Source organism: Rana temporaria, chromosome 1 (genome assembly GCF_905171775.1).
Source record: "Rana temporaria chromosome 1, aRanTem1.1, whole genome shotgun sequence".
Lineage (NCBI taxonomy): Eukaryota > Metazoa > Chordata > Amphibia > Anura > Ranidae > Rana > Rana temporaria.
Genome location: NC_053489.1, coordinates 25480784 through 25501463, shown reverse-complemented (window position 1 = coordinate 25501463; position 20680 = coordinate 25480784). Strand labels below are relative to the sequence as shown.

The 20680-nt window shown below is 45.7% G+C and overlaps 1 protein-coding gene across 2 annotated transcripts in view; it reads left to right on the top strand.

Annotated features, from left to right (window-relative positions):
- Positions 1-20680, top strand: part of PIGO (phosphatidylinositol glycan anchor biosynthesis class O) — a 56767-nt gene that overhangs the window by 10959 nt on the left and 25128 nt on the right. For both annotated transcript variants that reach the window (XM_040336029.1, XM_040336030.1), the window contains exons 2-6: positions 470-963; positions 3910-4053; positions 10006-10129; positions 12844-13003; positions 18763-18942. In XM_040336029.1, coding sequence (XP_040191963.1) covers positions 471-963; positions 3910-4053; positions 10006-10129; positions 12844-13003; positions 18763-18942 — 1101 coding nt within the window. In that variant the 5' untranslated portion in view covers position 470. The remainder of the gene's footprint in view (positions 1-469; positions 964-3909; positions 4054-10005; positions 10130-12843; positions 13004-18762; positions 18943-20680) is intronic.

The window sequence follows — 20680 nt, the reverse complement described above, 5'->3', positions numbered from 1 at the left end:
ACATCACTTCTGGGTCAGCTACAAGAAGGGGAGGAGAGCGGATGTATGTCCCTTCTCCTCCCCTCTACCCGGCGGCACCCACTTTGCCTGTCCCAGGCCCACAGTTGGTGCTGAGAATGCATAGAAATACTTGTGTGTTTGCTCGTGCCTGTAGGTGTGAACTTGCTGTTATTACCCAGCATTCACACAACTTTCATGGATTCAGTTAATCTAATAAAAATGTGAGTGTTGGGGGAAAGTTTGGTAAATTTTAGGTAAAAAAAGACCCCTAAGAGTGAAGTCTGACTGACTGAAAGTTATAAACTCTCTGTAAAGCTAACTGAACTTCTTGACATTAGATAATCAGAAGTAGAAATGTACATAAAATAGTTAAAAGGAAGTATTTTGTTCACTAGCATCTCACTTCCATTGCATGTCTACCACCAACTTGGTGAATCTGTTTGAAAAGTGTTGTCCGTGTATTCCGCAGGATGAAGAGGGCTCCGGTGCTCCTTTTCCTGGCTTGGCTGTCCATCCTTTTCTACTCCGGCATCTGGCTTTTCATGAGCGGTTTCCTCCTAATGAGAATAGAACTCAACAATCAGAGTCTGTGTTCTCAGCCTCCTGATCCAGATCTTCTCAGCAGCACCCAACAAAAGACTACTACCTGCTGGTTCCCACGCAGGTTCAATAAGGCCGTCATTGTCATCATTGATGCCTTGAAGTATGACTTTGCCAAATATGACCCAGCGAACACCAACCCAAAGCCCTACGAGAACAAGCTGGAAGTGATCCACCAGCTGATCCAGTCCCAACCTCGGCATGCCAGACTCTACCCTTTCCGGGCTGACCCTCCCACTACCACCATGCAGAGGATTAAAGGAGTCACCACAGGCTCACTGCCGACCTTCGTGGACGTGGGCAGCAACTTTGCCAGCTATGCCATCCAGGAAGACAATTTGATCCATCAGATGGTACAGAATGGTAAGTCAGAGACTTTTTTTTAGTGACCCTAAATAGTGGTAATGCTTTTTTTTTTTTTTTTTTGTATAGTCAAATTTATTATTTTCAACAGAAGAAAAAAAGACACATACATGTTCAACGGAAAGTTGTCAGTAGGCAGAACTAGCGACCACGCAGGGTCTCATAGGCTTCAAGACCCCAAGGGGATCCGTTAAACCAACAAAACATAGACATACAATGTGAGAAGAAGAGGGGGCACCAACGGGTGTCCCATAATGTGGTGTCAACCAAGAGGGATGTCATCATCCGGTCTATAACATAGGGTCAGGCTGAAACACCAGCCGCCCCTGGAGAGCAAGGCTTTAGTGATCCCCGCGATCGGCCCCGCCCCACCGAAGTGAGCCCGGCATCCGTCCACGTGGGTCGCCACATCACTAGGGGGCCCCGACCCGCGAGCCGAGCAGGGGGGGGGGGCTCTAGGGCCTCCATCAATTGGTAATGCTTTTAACGAGTGTTTTGTCTTGAAAAGTGTCTGAAGGCCTCTTGCTTGTCACTTGTCATGTAGTTACTGGATGGAATAGACCAGATTAGTTCTTCAGAGTGCCTTTTCTGTTCCGAAGCTGATCTTGGGTTCTGTAATGCCGCGTACACATGGTCGGAATTTCCGTCAAGAAACGTTCCATGTGAGCTTTTGTAAATTCCAACCGTGTGTAGGCCCCATCAGACTTTTTCTTTCGGGAATTTCTGACACCAAAAATTTGAGATGTGGTTCTCAATTTTTCCGAGAAGAAAAGTTCTTGTCGAAAATTCCGATCGTCTGTAGGCAATTTTGCCGCGCAAAAAAACACGCATGCTTGGAATTAATTAGACACATGCTCGGAATCAATTGGATGCATGCTCGGAATCATTGAACTTTTCTCGGCTCGTTGTAGTGTTGTACGTCACCACGTTCTCGCCGGGCGGAATTTTGTGTGACCGTGTGTATGCAACACAAGTTTGAGCCAAGATTCCTTCGGAAAAAAATCCACGGCTTTTTTGTCAGAATTTCCGATCGTGTGTACGCGGCATAACACTCCATACGATAAGATCTTTATTGAGCTTTTTTATTTTTTATTTATTTTCTTAGGTTGAGATCTCATACTTCATTGTGTGTACCAGCACAATACACAAATGTTTCCCCTGACCAAGTTACTTTCTGTTAAATGTTGGAAAGTAGGGTCAGAAAAAAAATACACCTTTCCCACCTCTAAAAATAAAATTGTAATTTTAGAGAAGGTGACAACAAATGCAAGAAGCTAAAGTGGTTATTTTATTTATCGCCCTATAGCGCGCACCGGCGTATAGCGCGCACCCCAAACCTAGAGGAGAATCCTAGGAAAAAAAAAGAAATACTGACAATTTACAGGTACAGTTGCCCGGCGTCCATCTGTGGCCTTGTCCGGTCCGGCGTCCGTCTGCGGCATTTGTGGTGTCCTCCCCGTTTCTTCCCCTTTTCTCCCGTGCTGTTTTTGAACGCCGCCGCCGACATATACTGAGTGCAGTACACTAGGGTACACTCGGCTGGGCTTGGCCACGCTCAGCTCCTCTCGCGGAGCCGAGCGTGGCCGAGCCCAGCCGAGTGTACTGCACTCGGTATATGTCGGCGGCGGCGCTCAGAAAGCGGGGATCGGCGTATAACGCGCACTCACGATTTTCCCCTGATTTTAAGGGGATAAAAGTGCGCGTTATACGCCGATAAATACGGTATAAACCTTAGACATGAAATATGAACAACGCATATCCCTCTATAATGTGTACTTGTTGAAGAGGAACAGGTAATACGACCACCCAGGTAATGCAGGAAGACCTTGAGGGACCCTCGGATCTGTGAGAGACCAAATGAGACAAGGGAAACAGGCTTGAGTGTGTTCATAAAATCTCTGACTTTTATTGAGTACAACAGTGGTTTATATACAGAAGAAAGAAGGGAGGGGTTGTGTTTTAATGCATATGTTTTTAAAAGTTATACAAACTCAGTACTTTCTTATCATGATCTTGGTAAACAAGAACTGGCTGATGCCCCTCCTCTGTTCCCCCGCTGTCTTCTGGGAGACACAGGTCCCAGAAGACAGCAGAGACAACTCAGAAAGCGCAGCGCGACTCGATCATGCGCAGTAGGGAAGCAGACTGTGGAGCCGCAGGGCTTCACTTCCTGATTCCCTTACTTAAGATGCCTCCAACCAGAGCCGAGGGACAGGTTGGCTTCGGGTGAGGACATTGGAGGCGCCCTGGACAGACAAGTGTCCTTATTGTAAAATTCAACAGCTGTAGTATTTGTAGCTGCTGACTTTTTCATTTATTTTTTTCAGGCAAAACTCTGTTTTAAAGTGGAGTTCCACCCAAATGTGGAACTTCCGCTCATTGTACTCCTGCCCCCCTCCGGTGCCACATTTGGCACCTTTCGGGGGGGGGGGGGGAAGCGGGGACCTGTTTTTGAAAGGATCCGTCCTCACTTCCAGGAGATCTTGCTGCGGTTCTAACATTTTTAATAAACTGCACACTAGATGGCGCTTTTCCCTTTCTATACATACACAGGGGCTGTGCGGGAAATAGCATGTGATTCGGACAGGAATCGCACCACATTCCTGTTCAAATCACATGTGATTCTTTCGCAGTGCGATTTGCGCCCATTTATTTTGTATTGACGCAAATTTCACCATAAAGTATTAATACTCTGTATCGGCGAGTACTTGACCGAAAGTATCAGTACTCGCCGATAAATAAAAACGCTATCAGTGCAACCCTACTTTTTGTTTCGTTTTCTGCATGTAAGTCTTCTCAGACTGAAAACTAAATTGTATAAGTAAATATTCATTTATTTTTTGCCAACCATTTCGCTGAGTTGCTGACTGTACTGCTTGGCAAGCAATATAAATCTGTTTATGAAGAGAGATAATTGAATATCTGTTATTTTCTGTTATTATTTAGGGAAGAGAGTGGTGTTCATGGGAGACGATACTTGGGATGGATTGTTCCCGAAAAAGTTCTACAAGTCTTATTTCTTTTCTTCCTTCAACGTGAAGGACCTTCACATGGTGGATGATGGAATCTTGCAGCACCTTTATCCTACTGGTGAGTGAAAGTAATACTGAAATGGTGTTCTCTGATTTCACTGCACACTGTGAGCTACAGAAAGTCAGAACCCACTTAATTTCCAGACTGTGGGAGTTTCAGCAGGGGTAGGCAACCTGGGCCCCGCCAGCTGTTGCAGAACTACAAGTCCCTTCATGCCCCCTGGGAGTAATTGTAACTGCCAGCCTTGCAGTGCCTCATGGGAAATGTAGTTCCACAACAGCTGGAGGGCCCCAGGTTGCCTACCCCTGCTCTAACCCTTTCATCCCCCGCTTCACTTTTCCTGATCTGCCCCTTGTATTAGATTTCAGTTTTTTCATTCAAAGAGGCTTAGTATCACACATGGGCATTATCTAGGTTGGTCTGCATGCAAATGCCCACCTCTGTAGACAGACTTCCACCCATGACATGCATTTTTATCTGTGCAAAGTAAATAGAAAATTATTCAGCGCTGGAATACAACACACAACTAAATAAATATACAAAAAATATATGCAGGCCAGCACTAAAGGTAAATTCAAAAAACACCTCAATAAAATATACAGTGAAAATAGTGCAGCGCAAAATTACATAATAATACTATAGTATAAAATAGAAAGAAAGTCCATAATGTGCTCTAGACTATTTATATTGCACCAGAGCACATTATGGACTTTCTTTCTATTTTATACTATAGTATTATTATGTAATTTTGCGCTGCACTATTTTCACTGTATGCATTTTTATCTACCGTATATACGCGAGTATAAGCCCCCTTGGCTTATACTCGAGTCAGTGTACCTGAAGGACTGCGGGCGTCCATTTTTCAAAAGTCGCGGCTTCCTCCTGGTCCCGTTCCATTCCTTGATAGAAGTTAGGCGGTAGTGGAACACAGTGTCAATCACGGAGGTTCTCTCATACTCGGACTTTCCCAGCAGACACCGTGTTCAGTTTTCCGCCTATCACGGACGTCCTCTTGTCCGAGGATGGAAGAAGGTCCGTGATTGGCGGAACACTGAACACAGTGTCTGCTGGGAAACTGAGTCCGAGGATGAGAGGACCTCCGTGATACGCAGTAGCGGAACACAGTGTCAAACGCCTATCACAGAACGGAACGGGACCAGGAGGAAGCCGCGACTTTTGAAAAATGGATGCCTGTCAAGAATACAAGTACACTAAGGCTGCAATGGGCACAGTGAGAATGGGCACAGTGAGAATGGGCACAGTGAGAATGGGCACACTAAGGCTGTAATAGGCACAGTGAGAATTGGCACAGTAAGGCTGCAATGGGCACAGTGAGAATGGGCACAGTGAGAATGGGCACAGTGAGAATGGGCACCCAGTATTGACCCTCTTTTCCGCTTACAGTAGCTGCTGCATTCTCATCCTAGCCTTTTACTCGAGTCAAAAACTTTTCACATTTTTTTGTGGTAAAATTAGGGCCTCGGCTTATATTCAGGTCGGCTTATACTCGAGTATATACGGTATGCATAACTCCTCATAAGAGCAAGCCCATTGCTTTCATTAGGACTCTTAAGAGGCAGAGACTTGTGGCCGTTTCAGGAAGCTATGTACAGCATCCTGATGGCTCCTCCCACCAGCCATGATCTGCCTGCATTGCGTAGAAAAGCATAGTGACTCGTGGGTCTAAAATAAGGTATGTAATGAAAAAGGAAAGTGTGTGGGGGGGTGGTCAAATAGGGAAGTCAATATAAGAAGATTAAACTTCAGCTTTATCATTTTTAAACATGAACATTTCTAAACTGCTGCAGCCTTTTCCTGTATGTACTACTACAATGGCTGCAGGGCATTTCTCAGGGTGGGCTTCCAAAGTGGAGCATGCCTGTGCATTTTGTGTCGTGAAGTACCTGAACAAGACCTTCATGGCAGGATCACCGGTGACCGGTTTTAATAAACTAAAATGAAATTGACGTACAAAATACCTGCTTATACCCCCCCCCCCCTTTTTTTTTTAAAAACCTTAAAAGATGGGGCATTTTATTTTTTTCGCAGAATCGCACTTCCCTAGGGGGATGCAGCATAGGTCCGATACTGCACCTGTCCACCGCCGACTCTAAGGCCCCTGTACACACGACCGAACATGTCTGCTGAAACTGGTCCGACGGATACATTTCTTAGCATGCTAAGAAATTTATATCCGCTTGAAATCGATCGGGCCGAGAAATGTCCGCGGATAAATATCCGCTAGGCCGTACATACGACCAGATTTATCCGCTGGAACTGATCCGCGGATCAATTCCAGCGGATAGATCCGGTGGTGTGTACGAGGCCTTAGAAACATGTCCACTGGAAGCCTGTCCGTCGGACATGTTCGGTCGTCTGTACAGACTCACCGGACATGTCCGCTCGGCCCCAAGCCCTCGCATGCGTCAAAGTGATTCGACGCATGCGTGGAAGCATTTACCTTCCAGGGACACGCACGTCGCCGCGTCATCGTCGCAGCACGTCACCGCGTATCGTGTCCGGCCGGATTTCTGTATGATGGTGTGTACAACCATCATACAGAAATCTCCGGGCGGACATGTCCGCTGAAAACGGTCCGGCGGACCATTTTCAGCGGACTGTCCGCTCGTGTGTACAAGGCCTCAGTGCCAGTTCACACCAGCGCGTTCTGCGAGATCGCATGTGATTTGTACCTCCTCTCTTTTTACCCGATAGTTTAATCCATAGCAGCCATGAACTTGAATTTTTATGCAGGTCATGGAATTTCATGTAGAAGGGATCTAGACTGCTATTAGGATTTTGTTTTATGGTATTTAAATTTTAAAATTAAAATATATATTTTTTTATTAATTTACGAGCCAGTTCACACCAGACGCAGTTCCGTACAGTTTCGTGTGCATTTTTTCTGCACTAAAAATGCATGCACAGTGTTTTCCATGTCTTCCAATGGCTCTAGTTCACACCATGCAGTCAGTTTCCGGAGCAGAAACTGACCGGAAACTGACTGTATGGTGCGAACCAGAGCCATTGGAAGACATGGAAAACACTGTGCATGCATTTTGTGCAGGAAAAAAGTGCACGGAACTGCGTCTGGTGTGAACTGGCCCTTAGGATATTGCAGGGTTCAACAAACCCCAGGCGCCAGGTCGCAATGGCGACTGGAAATAGCGGCCTGGCGGCTCGGCTACACTGCAGCATTTGTGTCTTATCCCCATGTGGTCCCCGCCCGTGGGTGCGCAGACTTAGATGCCGTACCGGCCGGTAATTGAGCCCGTGGCTTTGCGGCCTGCTGGAGCGAGATGCTTACATCGGGAAACTGGCGCCCTCTTATGGTGGCCGGGGCTGCGACAAGCAGTCACTGACAGCACTGAGGGTTTCCCCTGCCTGTTCTCACTGCCCATCTGCTTTCCAAAAGGTACAAAGTAACTTGTAGATACTCTTGATCTACTTTCATTCATCTGTAGATCAATGGGACGTGCTTCCATCTGATGTCAGTAAAAGCAATCTGATAAAAAAATGTTTTTTTTACAAAATGTGTTCCTATTTAAACCCAATTTTAAAATGTTTTGTTTTATTTATATTTTTCTACCCATAACTATTTGAACTTTTGTTTTTATCAAATTTTTTTTTCTTTTTAGTGTCAGTTAAAAAAGCCAACTATTTTATACAAATACATACAAATTACAAAAATAAAAAATGTAGACGATCTAGTGCTTTCTGATTGAGGAATATTTATTAAAATAACGTAAGGATGACACTCGTGTCATCCTACCTTGCGCTGATGAAGTCCCGCCCACGGACGTAACGCGTACGGGGGGAGGAGTCACGTCAGACGTCACTTACAGTCACTGCTGTTGATGTTTTACATGCTGTTTGCGGGGACACTCACGTCTAAGTGCTGCTTATGTGAGGCAGAATGGCCCGGCTGGGCACAAGCACGTACCTGTACGTCCTCTTTAAGTGCCCAGCCGTTCTTCACTGTGGCGCCGTCATCGATCGTGTGTTCCCTTTTATAGGGAAACACAATCAATGACGTCACACCTACAGCCACACCCCCCTACAGTTAGAAACACAGATGAGGTCATACATAACCCCTTCAGCGCCCCTCTTGTGGTTAACTCCCAAACTGCAATTGTCATTTTCACAATAAGCAATGCATTTTTTTCTGTGAAAATGACAATGGTCCCAAAATTGTGTCAAAATTGTCCGAAGTGTCCGCCATAATGTCGCAGTCACGGAAAAAAAACGCTGATCGCCGCCATTAGTAATAAAACATTTTTTTTTAAATAAAAATGCAATAAAACTATCCCCTATTTTGTAAATGATATATATTTTGTGCAAACCAATCGATAAACGCTTATTGCGATTTTTTTTACCAAAAATAGGTACAAGAATACGTATCGGCCTAAACTGAGGGAAAAAAACGTTTTTTTATATATTTTTGGGGGATATTTATTACAGCAAAAAGTAAAAAATATTGCATTTTTTTCAAAATTGTCGCTCTATTTTTATTTATAGCGCAAAAAATAAAAACCGCAGAGGTGATCAAATACCACCAAAAGAAATCTCTGTTTGTTGGGGAAAAAGGACGCCAATTTTGTTTGGGAGTCACGTCGCACGACCGCGCAATTGTCAGTTAAAGCGACGCAGTGCCGAATCGCAAAAACTGGCCAGGTCCTTTAGCTGCCTAAAGGTCCGGGGCTTAAGTGGTTATTAAATACTCCTCAATCAGAGAGCACTAGATCGTCTTCATTTTTACTTTTACATGCACGTTGGAGACACGCTTAGGACCTTGGTTTATGATCTATGGAATGCTTTGCTGATCGAACCTTTACCTACTCTGGGAAGGAGTTACATGTTATGTGACCTATCATAGGTCAAATCAGTGAGGTGAGAGGCCACTCTGTGTGCGGTGGAGGGATTTCTGGCCACGCTTTATCCACATTGCATGCTGTTAGTGTTACTGTGCCTTCTCGCATGCACACATGGACTTTTTCCTTTAACTCTCTTATGGACATTATTGTGCAATAGTGTTTATCTTTTATTTTGGTTGCGCTGCACTGTTTTATTTTTATGAAGCCAGACATGCACATTTTAACATGTTTGTAGAATGGGGAAAGGGGTTCATTTAAAGATGTGACGATGAGGCATTGTAGACCCTGGCCCAGATTCAAAGAGCAATTGCGCCTGCGTAACCATAGTTACGCAGCGCAATTGCTTACTTGCCCCGGCGTAACGACTTCTCCTGATTCAGAGAGCTTGTTACGCCGACTGCAGCCTAAGATATGCGTGGCATAGGGCTCTTATGCCCTCATATCTTAGGCTGCATTCTTAAGTTGGCCGCTAGGTGGCGTTCCCGTTGTGGTCAGCGTATAGTATGCAAATTGCATACTAACGCCGATTCACAACGTTACGCGAGCCCTGCGTACGCAGTTTACGTTTGTGTACAGTGGTTTTTGCGTAAGGCTGCCCTTGCTAAAAGCAGGGGCAGCCAATGCTAAAGTATACCCGTCGTTCCCACGTCGCGAAATTTGAAATTTACGTTGTTTGCGTAAGTGAATCGTGAATGGCGCTGGACGCCATTCACGTTGAAGCAAATGACGTCCTTGCGACGTCATTTACCGCAATGCACGTCGGGAAAGTTTCCCGAGGGAGCATGCGCTCTACGCTCGGCGCGGGAACGCGCCTAATTTAAATGATCCACGCCCCCTACGGGGATCATTTAAATTACGTGCCCTTACGCCGGGCAATTTTAAAGAGCGCACACGCAATTTACGGAGCTACTGCTCCGTGAATCGCGCGTAGCGCAGAAAATTTACGGAGGCGCAGCGGCAAAACGGTGCGCTTCGCCTCCGTAAAAAAGGGGCAAATGTTACTGAATCTGGGCCTCTGTATACAGTCATTTGAGGCCCTCTAGCCATCTAAATGACGTGTAATTGTATGACTGTAATGATCTGTAGTCTCTGCTGTGTCATGTTTTTATGTTGCTTTTTTTTTTCTTCCTCTCAGTGGACGGGGGAGATTGGGACGTTGTAATTGCTCATTTTCTTGGGGTTGATCACTGTGGACATAAACATGGGCCAGACCACCCAGAGACCGCCAAGAAACTCACACAAATGAATCAGATGTTAAGGTGAGAGGACATCTTCGTAAGCTTGACTGCTCTGACTGTTGGACAGCTTCTCTCTATACATGTGTATGGCCATATCTAAATATTGTGTACTTTCATTTGCAAGCAGCAGGTGGCACTTTTTGTTACTTTTCACATTCTCCAGGCTAAGTCTTACCTGGTTTACCTAAAACAAAATGTAATTTACAGAGCTCAATAGCTCAAGGTAAAACTTGCACACATGAATAAGTAAGAGCCGTGATTTTTTCCTCTCTCGCCTACAAACTGTCTGTTCCTATAAAATATAAATTGAACACTTAAATATAATAAAATCTTTATAGGTTCCTTACAATTATCGGGATTCTGTGGTAGCTTTAAAATGATCCCATGCAAGGCAAAGCAACAGGGTCAGTTAAATGCTTTGCATTGTTCTGTGTAGTGATTGTCTCCGCCCCTTATGCAAATATAGGAGCATTTTTACCTACTAAGCGGGAGGTGTGGCTAACCTACGACCCCTGAGCTGTACAGCCAGCAGACCGGTAACTAAGAGGTCAAAGAGAATGCAAAGTCTTGCACAGCAGCTGGGAAACTTTCTGGAAATGCTACAAGATGCATAGATTTCCAAATGTGTTTAAAGTGGAGGTTCACCCGCAAACATTTTTTTAAGATTAGATTGATGCTCATTTTGTCTAGGGGAATCGGCTAGTTTTTTTAAAAACGAAGCAGTACTTACCGTTTTAGAGAGCGATCTTCTCCGCCGCTTCCGGGTATGGTCTTCGGGTCTGGGCGTTCCTTCTTGATTGACAGGCTTCCGACAGGCTTCCGACGGTCGCATACATCGCGTCACGATTTTCCGAAAGTAGCCGAACGTCGGTGCGCAGGCGCCGTATAGAGCCGCACCGACGTTCGGCTTCTTTCGGCTACTCGTGACGCGATGGATGCGACCGTCGGAAGCCTGACAAAATGAGCATGAATCTAATCTTAAAATTTTTTTTGCGGGTGAACTCCCGCTTTTTGTTTTTAAATTTTAAGTTTCAGAATGTCTGCAGTAAAAAAAAAAAAAGAAAAACGCATGGTAACGTGTTACTGTGCACTGCCACATATGTCTGCTGGCAAGGTGCACTGGATTGCCATGCTTTTCAGAGGTGCCTTGACATACTGTGCAATTTTATTTAATTTTTTTTTCATAAATTGTTTTGTAGGTACACACAGCTGAGATCTCTGTTTGTATTAAAGCGGAGTTCCACCCAAAAATGGAACTTCCGCTTTAAGTGCTGATGACCCCCTGACATTCCACATTTGGCATGTAATTTTTTTGGCGGGGGAGCAGGTACCCTGTTTTTTACAGGCACCCAGCTCCCACTTCCTCCCCTGGCACCGCGGCACCGGAAGGAAGATCACCTCTCCCCCGTCCCTCCCCGCAATCTTTTGGGACACGTCACAGGTCCCAGAAGATTGCCCGGGCATTTGCAGCGCGTGCCCGGCTGTGTATACGTTTTTTGCCCAAAAACATGGCTTTATTTTTGGTGGTATTTGATTACCACTGCGTTTTTTCTTTTTTTGTGCTATATACAAAAAAAGATCGCCAAAAACGGCGATTCTGAATACTGTGTATGTGCGGCTGCAGGCATCATCCCGGTATAACCCCCGAACGTTAATCGCGCGATAAAAAAATTGACGGCGTTAACATGGGTTTGTGTTAACGCCGTTAATAACGCGTTTAACTGACAGCACTAATATATATACATATATATATATATATATATATATATATATATATATATATATATATATATATATATATATATATATATATATATATATATATATATATATATATATATATATATATATATATATATATATATATTTTACTTTCTGCTATAAAACATATCCAATAAATAAAAAAATATATAAAATTTCTTCGTAAATGCAGGCCGATATATATTCTGCTACGTTTTTGGTAAAAAATAAATCCCGATAATTGTACATTGATTGTTTTTTTATGTTATAGCGGCTACAAACTATGGTATATAGCCATTGGCTCCTGCTGCAGTCAATCAAATCCAGTGACACGGGAGCCAGGGGGCGGGACTGAGTCCTGCTGTCTGTGTCAATGGATGCAGCAGCTGGAGTCGGATGCGCGCCCGCATGAGTGCCACCAAGGAATGGGGCTCTCTGTGGGGGCACTGGAGAAGGAGCCAGGCGCGCCGCCCGGGCACCACAGAAGAGGAGGATTGGGGCCACTCTGTGCAAAACCCTTGCACAGAGCAGGTAAGTATGACATGTTTGTTATTAAAAAAAAACAAAAAAAACGAACCTTTACAATAAATTTAAGCTGGCCATACGTGGCTCAGTTTTGTTAAGCCAGTAGGCTGAATGAAAAAAAAAAAAAACAGAGCCAATTCCTACATCTACACATTTGAGGTGGATTGAGGAATCCTCATCACTAAGCGTTTGTGTTCTGACAGCGGGGAGATTCCCTAGCTATTGGAATACACAGGTCAGCACTGCAGATGTTGATATATCTGTGATAATATCGGTAGATCAACTTCTGTTCAACTGCAGTGGCCACACGTGGCTCAAAATGTGTCTAGTCCCTACTGAACCAGCTGAATTTTGATTTATCTATGTCCCTTTTCCAATGTTAGATGTCAAGTGCTTTCTAAAAGTAACACTTTATAACCATGTCCCAGCGATCTCATAACACTTCCATTACATCTAAATATTTTCCACAGCTCCCTCATAGAACACCTGGATGACAACACCTTGCTGGTTGTGGCTGGGGACCACGGGATGACAGACACCGGGGACCATGGAGGAGACAGCGAGAAGGAAGTGACTGCAGCTCTCTTCTTGTACAGCAAAGCCCCTCTTTTCTCTAAGCAGCTATTGGAGGTACTTTATCCAAAGATTGTTGGTTGGATGAAACAAGATCATATATACCGTATTTATCGGTGTATAACGCGCAGTTTTTCCCCCTGAAAATAGGGGGAAAATCACAGGTGCGCGTTATACGCCGATCCCCCGCGATCTTCTGTGTTCCGGGCGCTCCATGCTGCTGAATTACTGAGCCGCGATCTTCTGTGTACCGGGCGCTCTGTGGCGCTGAATTACAGAGCCGCGATTTTCTGTGTACCGGGCGCTCCGTGCCGCTGAATTACAGAGCCGCGATCTTCTGTGTACCGGGCACTCCGTGCCGCTGAATTACAGAGCCGCGATCTTCTGTGTACCGGGCGCTCCGTGCCGCTGAATTACAGAGCCGCGATCTTCTGTGTACCGGGCGCTCCGTCACTCACAGCCACGCCTCCTGGCCCCGCATTGGGCAACTGTATCATATGAGCAGGGTCAGGAGGCGTGGTTGTGAGTGACGGAGCGCCCGGTACACAGAAGATCGCGACTCTGTAATTCAGCGGCACGGAGCGCCCGGTACACAGAAGAACGCCACTCTGTAATTCAGCGGCATTGAGCGCCCGGTACACAGAAGATCGTGGCTCTGTAATTCAGCGGCATGGAGCGCCCGGTACACAGAAGATCGCGGCTCTGTAATTCAGCGGCATGGAGCGCCCGGTACACAGAAGATCGCGACTCTGTAATTCAGCGGCACGGAGCGCCCGGTACACAGAAGAACGCGGCTCTGTAATTCAGCGGCATTGAACGCCCGGTACACAGAAGATCGTGGCTCTGTAATTCAGCGGCCTGGAGCGCCCGGTACACAGAAGATCGCGGCTCTGTAATTCAGCGGCATGGAGCGCCCGGTACACAGAAGATCGCGGCTCTAAAGGTACTGCATCTGATGGCACCATCCAGTGGAGGCTCATCCATAGGGGCTCCAGGGGCAGCACCTCACCAGTTTTTGTTGCAGGAAAAATAGAAAAATAATATAGAAATAAACTATATAATAGATTTTGAGGGGGTTATATAACAGTGAGGGGGGTTATATATCACTTGTCTAATTCAGCGGCACTCGTTCCTCCTCTTCTCTCGGAGAGAGCAGGGATCTGACACTGGCGAGGCTGCAATGATGGGGGTTCAAAGTCCAAAGATCTTTGGTTAAAATGTTTTTTTACTTAAAATTCCCTCCTAAAATTGGGGTGAGCGTTATACGCCGATAAATACGGTATATGTGGTATATACAGTCATATTAAAAAATTAAATATACCTCGTGGAAATTGTTGACTTTTTTCAACATATTTGATCAGTCAAACATTAGATTTTTACTCAAACGGTGCCTACAGGTAAAGGTGATATACTTGAATAAGACCACAAGGAAAATAAATATTTTCACTAGTTTATTCAACAAAAATATTGCAATACTGTAATGGTGTATTGTGGAAAAAAAGTATGTATACCCTTGGCCTCAGAAGCCGGTATTGCCCTCAGTAGCAGAAAAAAATTCTTGTAGCCTGGCCTTCAACTGCACACTGGTCGGTGACATTGGCCCAGATTCTCGTATCTGGGCGTAAAACTGTGCGGGCGTAACGTATCTGGTTTACGTTACGCCGCCGCAAGTTTTACAGGCAAGTGCTTTATTCACAAAGAACTTGCCTGTAAAGTTGCGGCGGCGTAGCGTAAATCACCCGGCGCAAGCCCACCTAATTCAAATGAGCCGGGTAGGGGGGCGTGGAGCATTTAAATTAGGCGCGTTCCCGCGCCGAACGTACTGCGCATGCACCGTCCGGAAAATATCCCAGGGTGCATTGCTCCAAATGACGGAAGGACGTCATTGGTTTCGTCGTGAACGTAAATGGCGTCCAGCCCCATTCACGGACGACTTACGCAAACAACATACATTTTAAAATTTCGACGCGGGAACGAAGGCCATACTTGACATTGGTTGCCCCTCATATAGCAGGGGCAACTTTACGCGGCGCAAATCTAACGTAAACGTTGTAACTTCACTGCGTCGACCGCGCGTACGTTCGGGAATTCGCCTACTTTGCTAATTTGCATACTCGACAGGGAAAACGACGGAGGCGACACCTAGCGGCAAAAAAAAAAATTGCATTTAAGATCCGACAGCGTAAGAGCCTTACGCCTGTCGGATCTAATGGATATCTATGCGTAACTGATTCTGAGAATCAGTCGCATAGATACGAAGGCCCAGATTAGGACTTACGACAGCGTACATTGCGTTGCGCCGTCGTAAGCCCTTTGAGAATCTGGGCCATAATCATTCACAACCCGAGGGCCTTGGAGAGCTCTAATAATTTTGGCATGATGACACCATACATGTCAATAGCAAAGCGAACCCCAGACTGAGGTTTAAAAAAGACAGGTCCCACCCACATACCTCCCTAAGGAGGTTGTAATTATTGCCACCTGATCTGGAACCCCAGATTCTAATTTTCATGGGTTTGAAGTGGTGGTAAATATATGGAGTGTACTTACTTTTTCCATGTGACAAAGCTGCGTTTTTCTTAAAGCGGAGTTCCACCGAAAAGGGGAAGTCCTGCTTGTTTTTACCCCTCCCTCCTCCGCAGTCTCCTGGGACACATCACAAGTGCCAGAAGACTACGGGACCATTCACAAGGCGCAGTGCGGCTTGCTCATGCGCAGTAGGAAACCGGCTGTGAAGTCGCAAGGCTTCACTTCCTGTTTCCCTTATTGGGGATGCCGACGCCTTCACCCGAAGCCGCTTGAAGAATCTATTTTGGTGAGGACATCGCTGGATCCCTGGACAGGTAAGTATCTTTATTTTCAGCAGTTACAGTATTTGTAGCTGCTGACTTTACATTTTTTGTGGAAAGCCTGGATCTCCTCTTTAATGTAGATCATGAAAATGAATTCAATGCCAGTAATGTTATTGTTCAAGTCTAAAACCTTTACAGTGAGGGGAAAAAGTATTTGATCTCCAGCTGATTTTATACGTTTGCCCCACTGACAAAGAAATGATCAGTCTATAATTTTATTGGTCGTTTTTTTTAACTGCGAGAGACAAAATAACAACAAAAATATCCAGAAAAACACATTTCAAAAAAGTTACAAATTGATTTGCATTTTAATGAGTGAAATAAATATTTGACCCCTTCGCAAAACATGACTTGGAGAAACCCTTGTTGGTGATCACAGAGGTCAGACATTTTTTGTAGTTGGCAACCAGATTTTGCCCTCTTTGCAGATTCTCTCCAAGTCTGCAGCTGTGTATGTTCGTGTTCTTTTGGAAACGCCGTGACTCGTGACGCGCCTACGCAATACGGGGGGCGGGGCCTTATCTGCCGGGGGGGAACTTTTTCTGAAAGGACTTCAATCATCTGGGCGACCTCCCAGATGACATGCCTCCTCAGCATAGAAACGCCTACTCCCGCGGGGAGAAGTACCCAGAAGCCGGATTGAAAATATAGATTATAAGGTATGTACAGCCTAAAAAAATTGCGGACTGTACATGTTAGAAGTATAAAGAAGTTCGTCTGATATAAATGTTATTTGGGTGAACCTCCGATTTTAGGTCGGGACACTGGCTAGGCCACTCCAGGACCTTAATGTGCTTCTTCTTGAGCAACTCCTTTGTTGCCTTGGCGGTATGTTTTGGGTCATTGTCATTCTGGAATATCCATCTATGACCCATTTTCAATGCCCTGGCTGAGGGAAGGAGGTTCTCACCCAAGATTTGATGGTACATGGCCACCTCCTTTTATGCAGTGAAGTTTTCCTGTTCCCTTAGCAAAAAAACAAAACAAAGCATAATCTTTCCACCTCCATTTATGACGGTGGGGGATGATGTTCTTGGGGTCGTAGGCGGCATTCCTCCTCCTCCAAACACGGCGAGTTGAGTTGATGCCAAAGAGCTTGATTTTGGTCTCATCTGACCACAAAACGTTCACCCAGTTCTCCTCTGAATCATTTAGATGTTCATTAGCAGACTTCAGATGTGCTTTCTTGAGCAGGGGGACCTTGCGGGCGCTGCAGGATTTCAGTCCTTCACGGTGTAGCGTGTTGCCAATTGTTTTCTTGGTGACTCTGGTCCCAGATGCCTTGAGATCATTGACAAGATTATCCCGTGTAGTTCTGGGTGATTCCTCACCGTTCTCATGATCATTGAAACTCCTTGAGGTGAGATCTTCCATGGAGCCCCAGACCGAGGAGAGTGACGGATATTTTGTGTTTCTTCCATTTGCGAATAATCGCACCAACTATTGTCACCCTCTCACCGAACTGCTAGGCGATGGTCTTGTAGCCCATTCCAGCCTTGTGTAGGTCTACAATCTTGTCCCCGACATCCTTGGACAGTTCTTTGGTCTTGGCCATGGTGGAGAGATTGCAATCTGATTGCTTCTGTGGACAGGTGTCTTTTATACAGGTAACAAGCTGAGATTAGGAGCACTCCCTTTAAGAGCTCATTACCTGTATAGAAGACACCTGGTAGCAGGGCTGTGGAGTCGGAGGAAATGTTGTGTACCTGGAGTCGGAGTCAGCAAACAATGCACCGACTCCAAATCCGACTCCTACTAAATTTAGATTGTCGAAACATTTATCTACCGACTCCACAGCCCTGCCTGGTAGCCAAAAATCTTGCTGATTGATAGGGGATCAAATACTTATTTCACTCATTAAAATGCAAATCGATTTATAACTTTTTTGAAATGCATTTTTCTGGATATTTTTGTTCTGTCTCTCTCTGTTAAAATAAACCAACCATTAAAATTATAGACTGATCATCAGCAGGGGATCAAATACTTTGGCCCGGATTCACAGACATCGGAGCATATTTATGCCGCCGTAGCATATCTCCTTTACGCTACGCCGATGTAGCGCAGAGAGGCAAGCACTGGATTCACAAAGCCAGTGCTGCCAAATCTGCGCTGGGTTTCTTAGGCGTAAGTCGTCGTAGGTGGAAGTGGGCGTGAGCCATGCTAATGAGGCGTGACCCCATGCAAATGATGGGCCGAGTGCCATACAAGTACTTAAAACGAACGGCGCATGCGCCGTCCCGAGGACGTATCCCAGTGCGCATGCTCAGAATCACGTTGGGAACTACTCCCTAAGATACAACGGATTACTGCCTACGACGTGAACGTAACCTACGCCCAGCCCTATTCACGTACTACGTAAACAACGTAAAATACGACCGCTGTGTTCCCTGGTCCATACCTTAGCATGAGTTGTGCCTCATATATGGGGAATGACTTTACATCGGACGTACGACTTACGCAAACCGTGTATATTATGCGCTGGGCGCAAGTACGTTCGTGAATCGACGTATCTCCCTCATTTCCATATTTGAATAGGAAATCAATGGGAGCGCCACCTACGCCCAGCGTAAATATGCGCTCATGATACGCCGACGTAGGAAAGTTACGTCGGTCGGATGAAGCCTATTTTCAGGCGTATCTTGGTTTCAGAGTCCGGCCGCATAGATACGACGGCGCATATTTACACTTACGCGGCGTATCTCGAGATACGTCGGCATAAGTGCTTTGTGAATCCGGGCCTTTATCTTTAGGCCTCATTTAAATGAAGATCTAATGTTTGCCCATCCAAATATGTGACGTCAACTATTTCCTTGGGGTATGTTTACTTTTTCATTTACCTGTTCAAATAAACTTGCAAACAGAAACATTAAATATCTCTGTTATTTTGTCTTGCATCATTTCAGGCTGTAGTTTAGTTCCCACTTTGAGCTGCCTGCTGTTTATCTGACTGTGTTTCTGTTGTAGGACCCCGAAGCCGTCCCCCAGGTGAATTTGGTCCCAAGCTTGGCGCTTCTGCTTGGTGTCCCCATCCCATACAGTAACCTGGGAGCCTTGATCAGCGACCTCTTCTGGTGGTCAGAAGATGGGGATGACCTATCAGCACTCCTTACAAAGACAAGTGCTTATCAGATTAACACACAGCAGGTCTGTACGTTGATAAGCTGTAATTATTATTAATGTTATTCTTTGTAAAGCACCAGCATATTGTGGATAGTAGGGGGTGCAAATGGCTAACTCCAGGGAAACATAAAGAGGAACTTGTGAATGATTGTATAATGTAAGAGTTGGGGAAGCACTGGGCACTATATAGGTAAGGGTGACAGGTGGTGCATTTGGTCACTTGGAGTTACTTGATCAATGTATAAACAACAAATATTTTGTGCAGACAGAATATTAACAGTTAATTTGAATATGAATGAAATTGCAAGCTGACACTCAAGGATAATCCAAAAACGCCTCGATAGATCAAAATATAGTGCAGCCTCTTTCCATCTACTCTGATCATTTACCAACGATCAAGTAACTACCGTATTTGCCGGCGTATAGGACAACTGGGCGTATAAGACGACACCCTAATTTTCCAGCTAAAATGTTGGTTTTGGGATATACTCACTGTATAAGACGACCCCCTTCCTACTAGTCATGCCTTGCCTCACCTCACTGTGCCCAATTACATGCATCACTGTGCCCAATTACATGCATCACTGTGCCCAATTACATGCATCACTGTGCCCAATTACATGCCTCACTGTGCGCCACTACATGCCTCACTGTGCCCCACTACATGCCTCACTGTGCCCAATTACATGCTTAACTGTGCCCCACTACATGCTTAACTGTGCCCCACTACATGCTTAACTGTGCCCCACTACATGCCTCACTGTGCCCCATTACATGCCTCACTGTGCCCCATTACATGCCTCACTGTGCCCCACTACATGCCTCACTGTGCCCCACTACATGCCTCACTGTGCCCAATTACATGCTTAACTGTGCCCCACTACATGCCTCACTGTGCCCAATTACATGCTTAACTGTGCCCCACTACATGTCTCACTGTGCCCCACTACATGTCTCACTGTGCCCCACTACATGTCTCACTGTGCCCCACTACATGTCTCACTGTGCCCCACTACATGCCTCACTGTGCCCCACTACATGCCTCACTGTGCCCCACTACATGCCTCACTGTGCCCCACTACATGCCTCACTGTGCCCCACTACATGCCTCACTGTGCCCCACTACATGTCTCACTGTGCCCCACTACATGCCTCACTGTGCGCCACAACATACCTAACTGTGCCCAATAACATGCCTTAGTGTGTCACTGCTTACCTTATCCGGGACCGTGACATGCAGACCGCGTCCATCCATTTTTCAAAAGCCGCGCTCCTCTTTCTGCTGTTCCGTGATAGGCCGAACACTCCGCTTCCCAGGAGACACTGTGTTTAGGGTTTCCGCCTATCACGGATGCTTCTTCCTACCAGGAGATTTAGGCAGAATTCTACAGCACTTAAGGTGTTAAAAACTTTCCTTCATGCTGCTCCTCCCAGGGGGCGTGGCTCCCCCAGGCATAACCCACACCCTGCTTTAGCAGCCTCAGTTCGTAACAAGCAGTACAAACAAAGGAGGGGTGGGTGCTGTGTCCGTCTATGAACTCAGAGAAATGGATTTTACGGTGAGTACAAAAATCCTTTTTTCTCTTTCGTTCATAGACGGACACAGCCTTCATTGACCTTAGGGACGTCCCCAAGCAGTGTCAAAAAAATTCGAGGGGTGGGAAAAATAACACAGCAAAAACAGGTTACACCCCAAACAAAAACCGGAGTTACTCAACGGAGGAACTCCAACCTTAAACTGCCGCCTGTAACACCCTGCGGC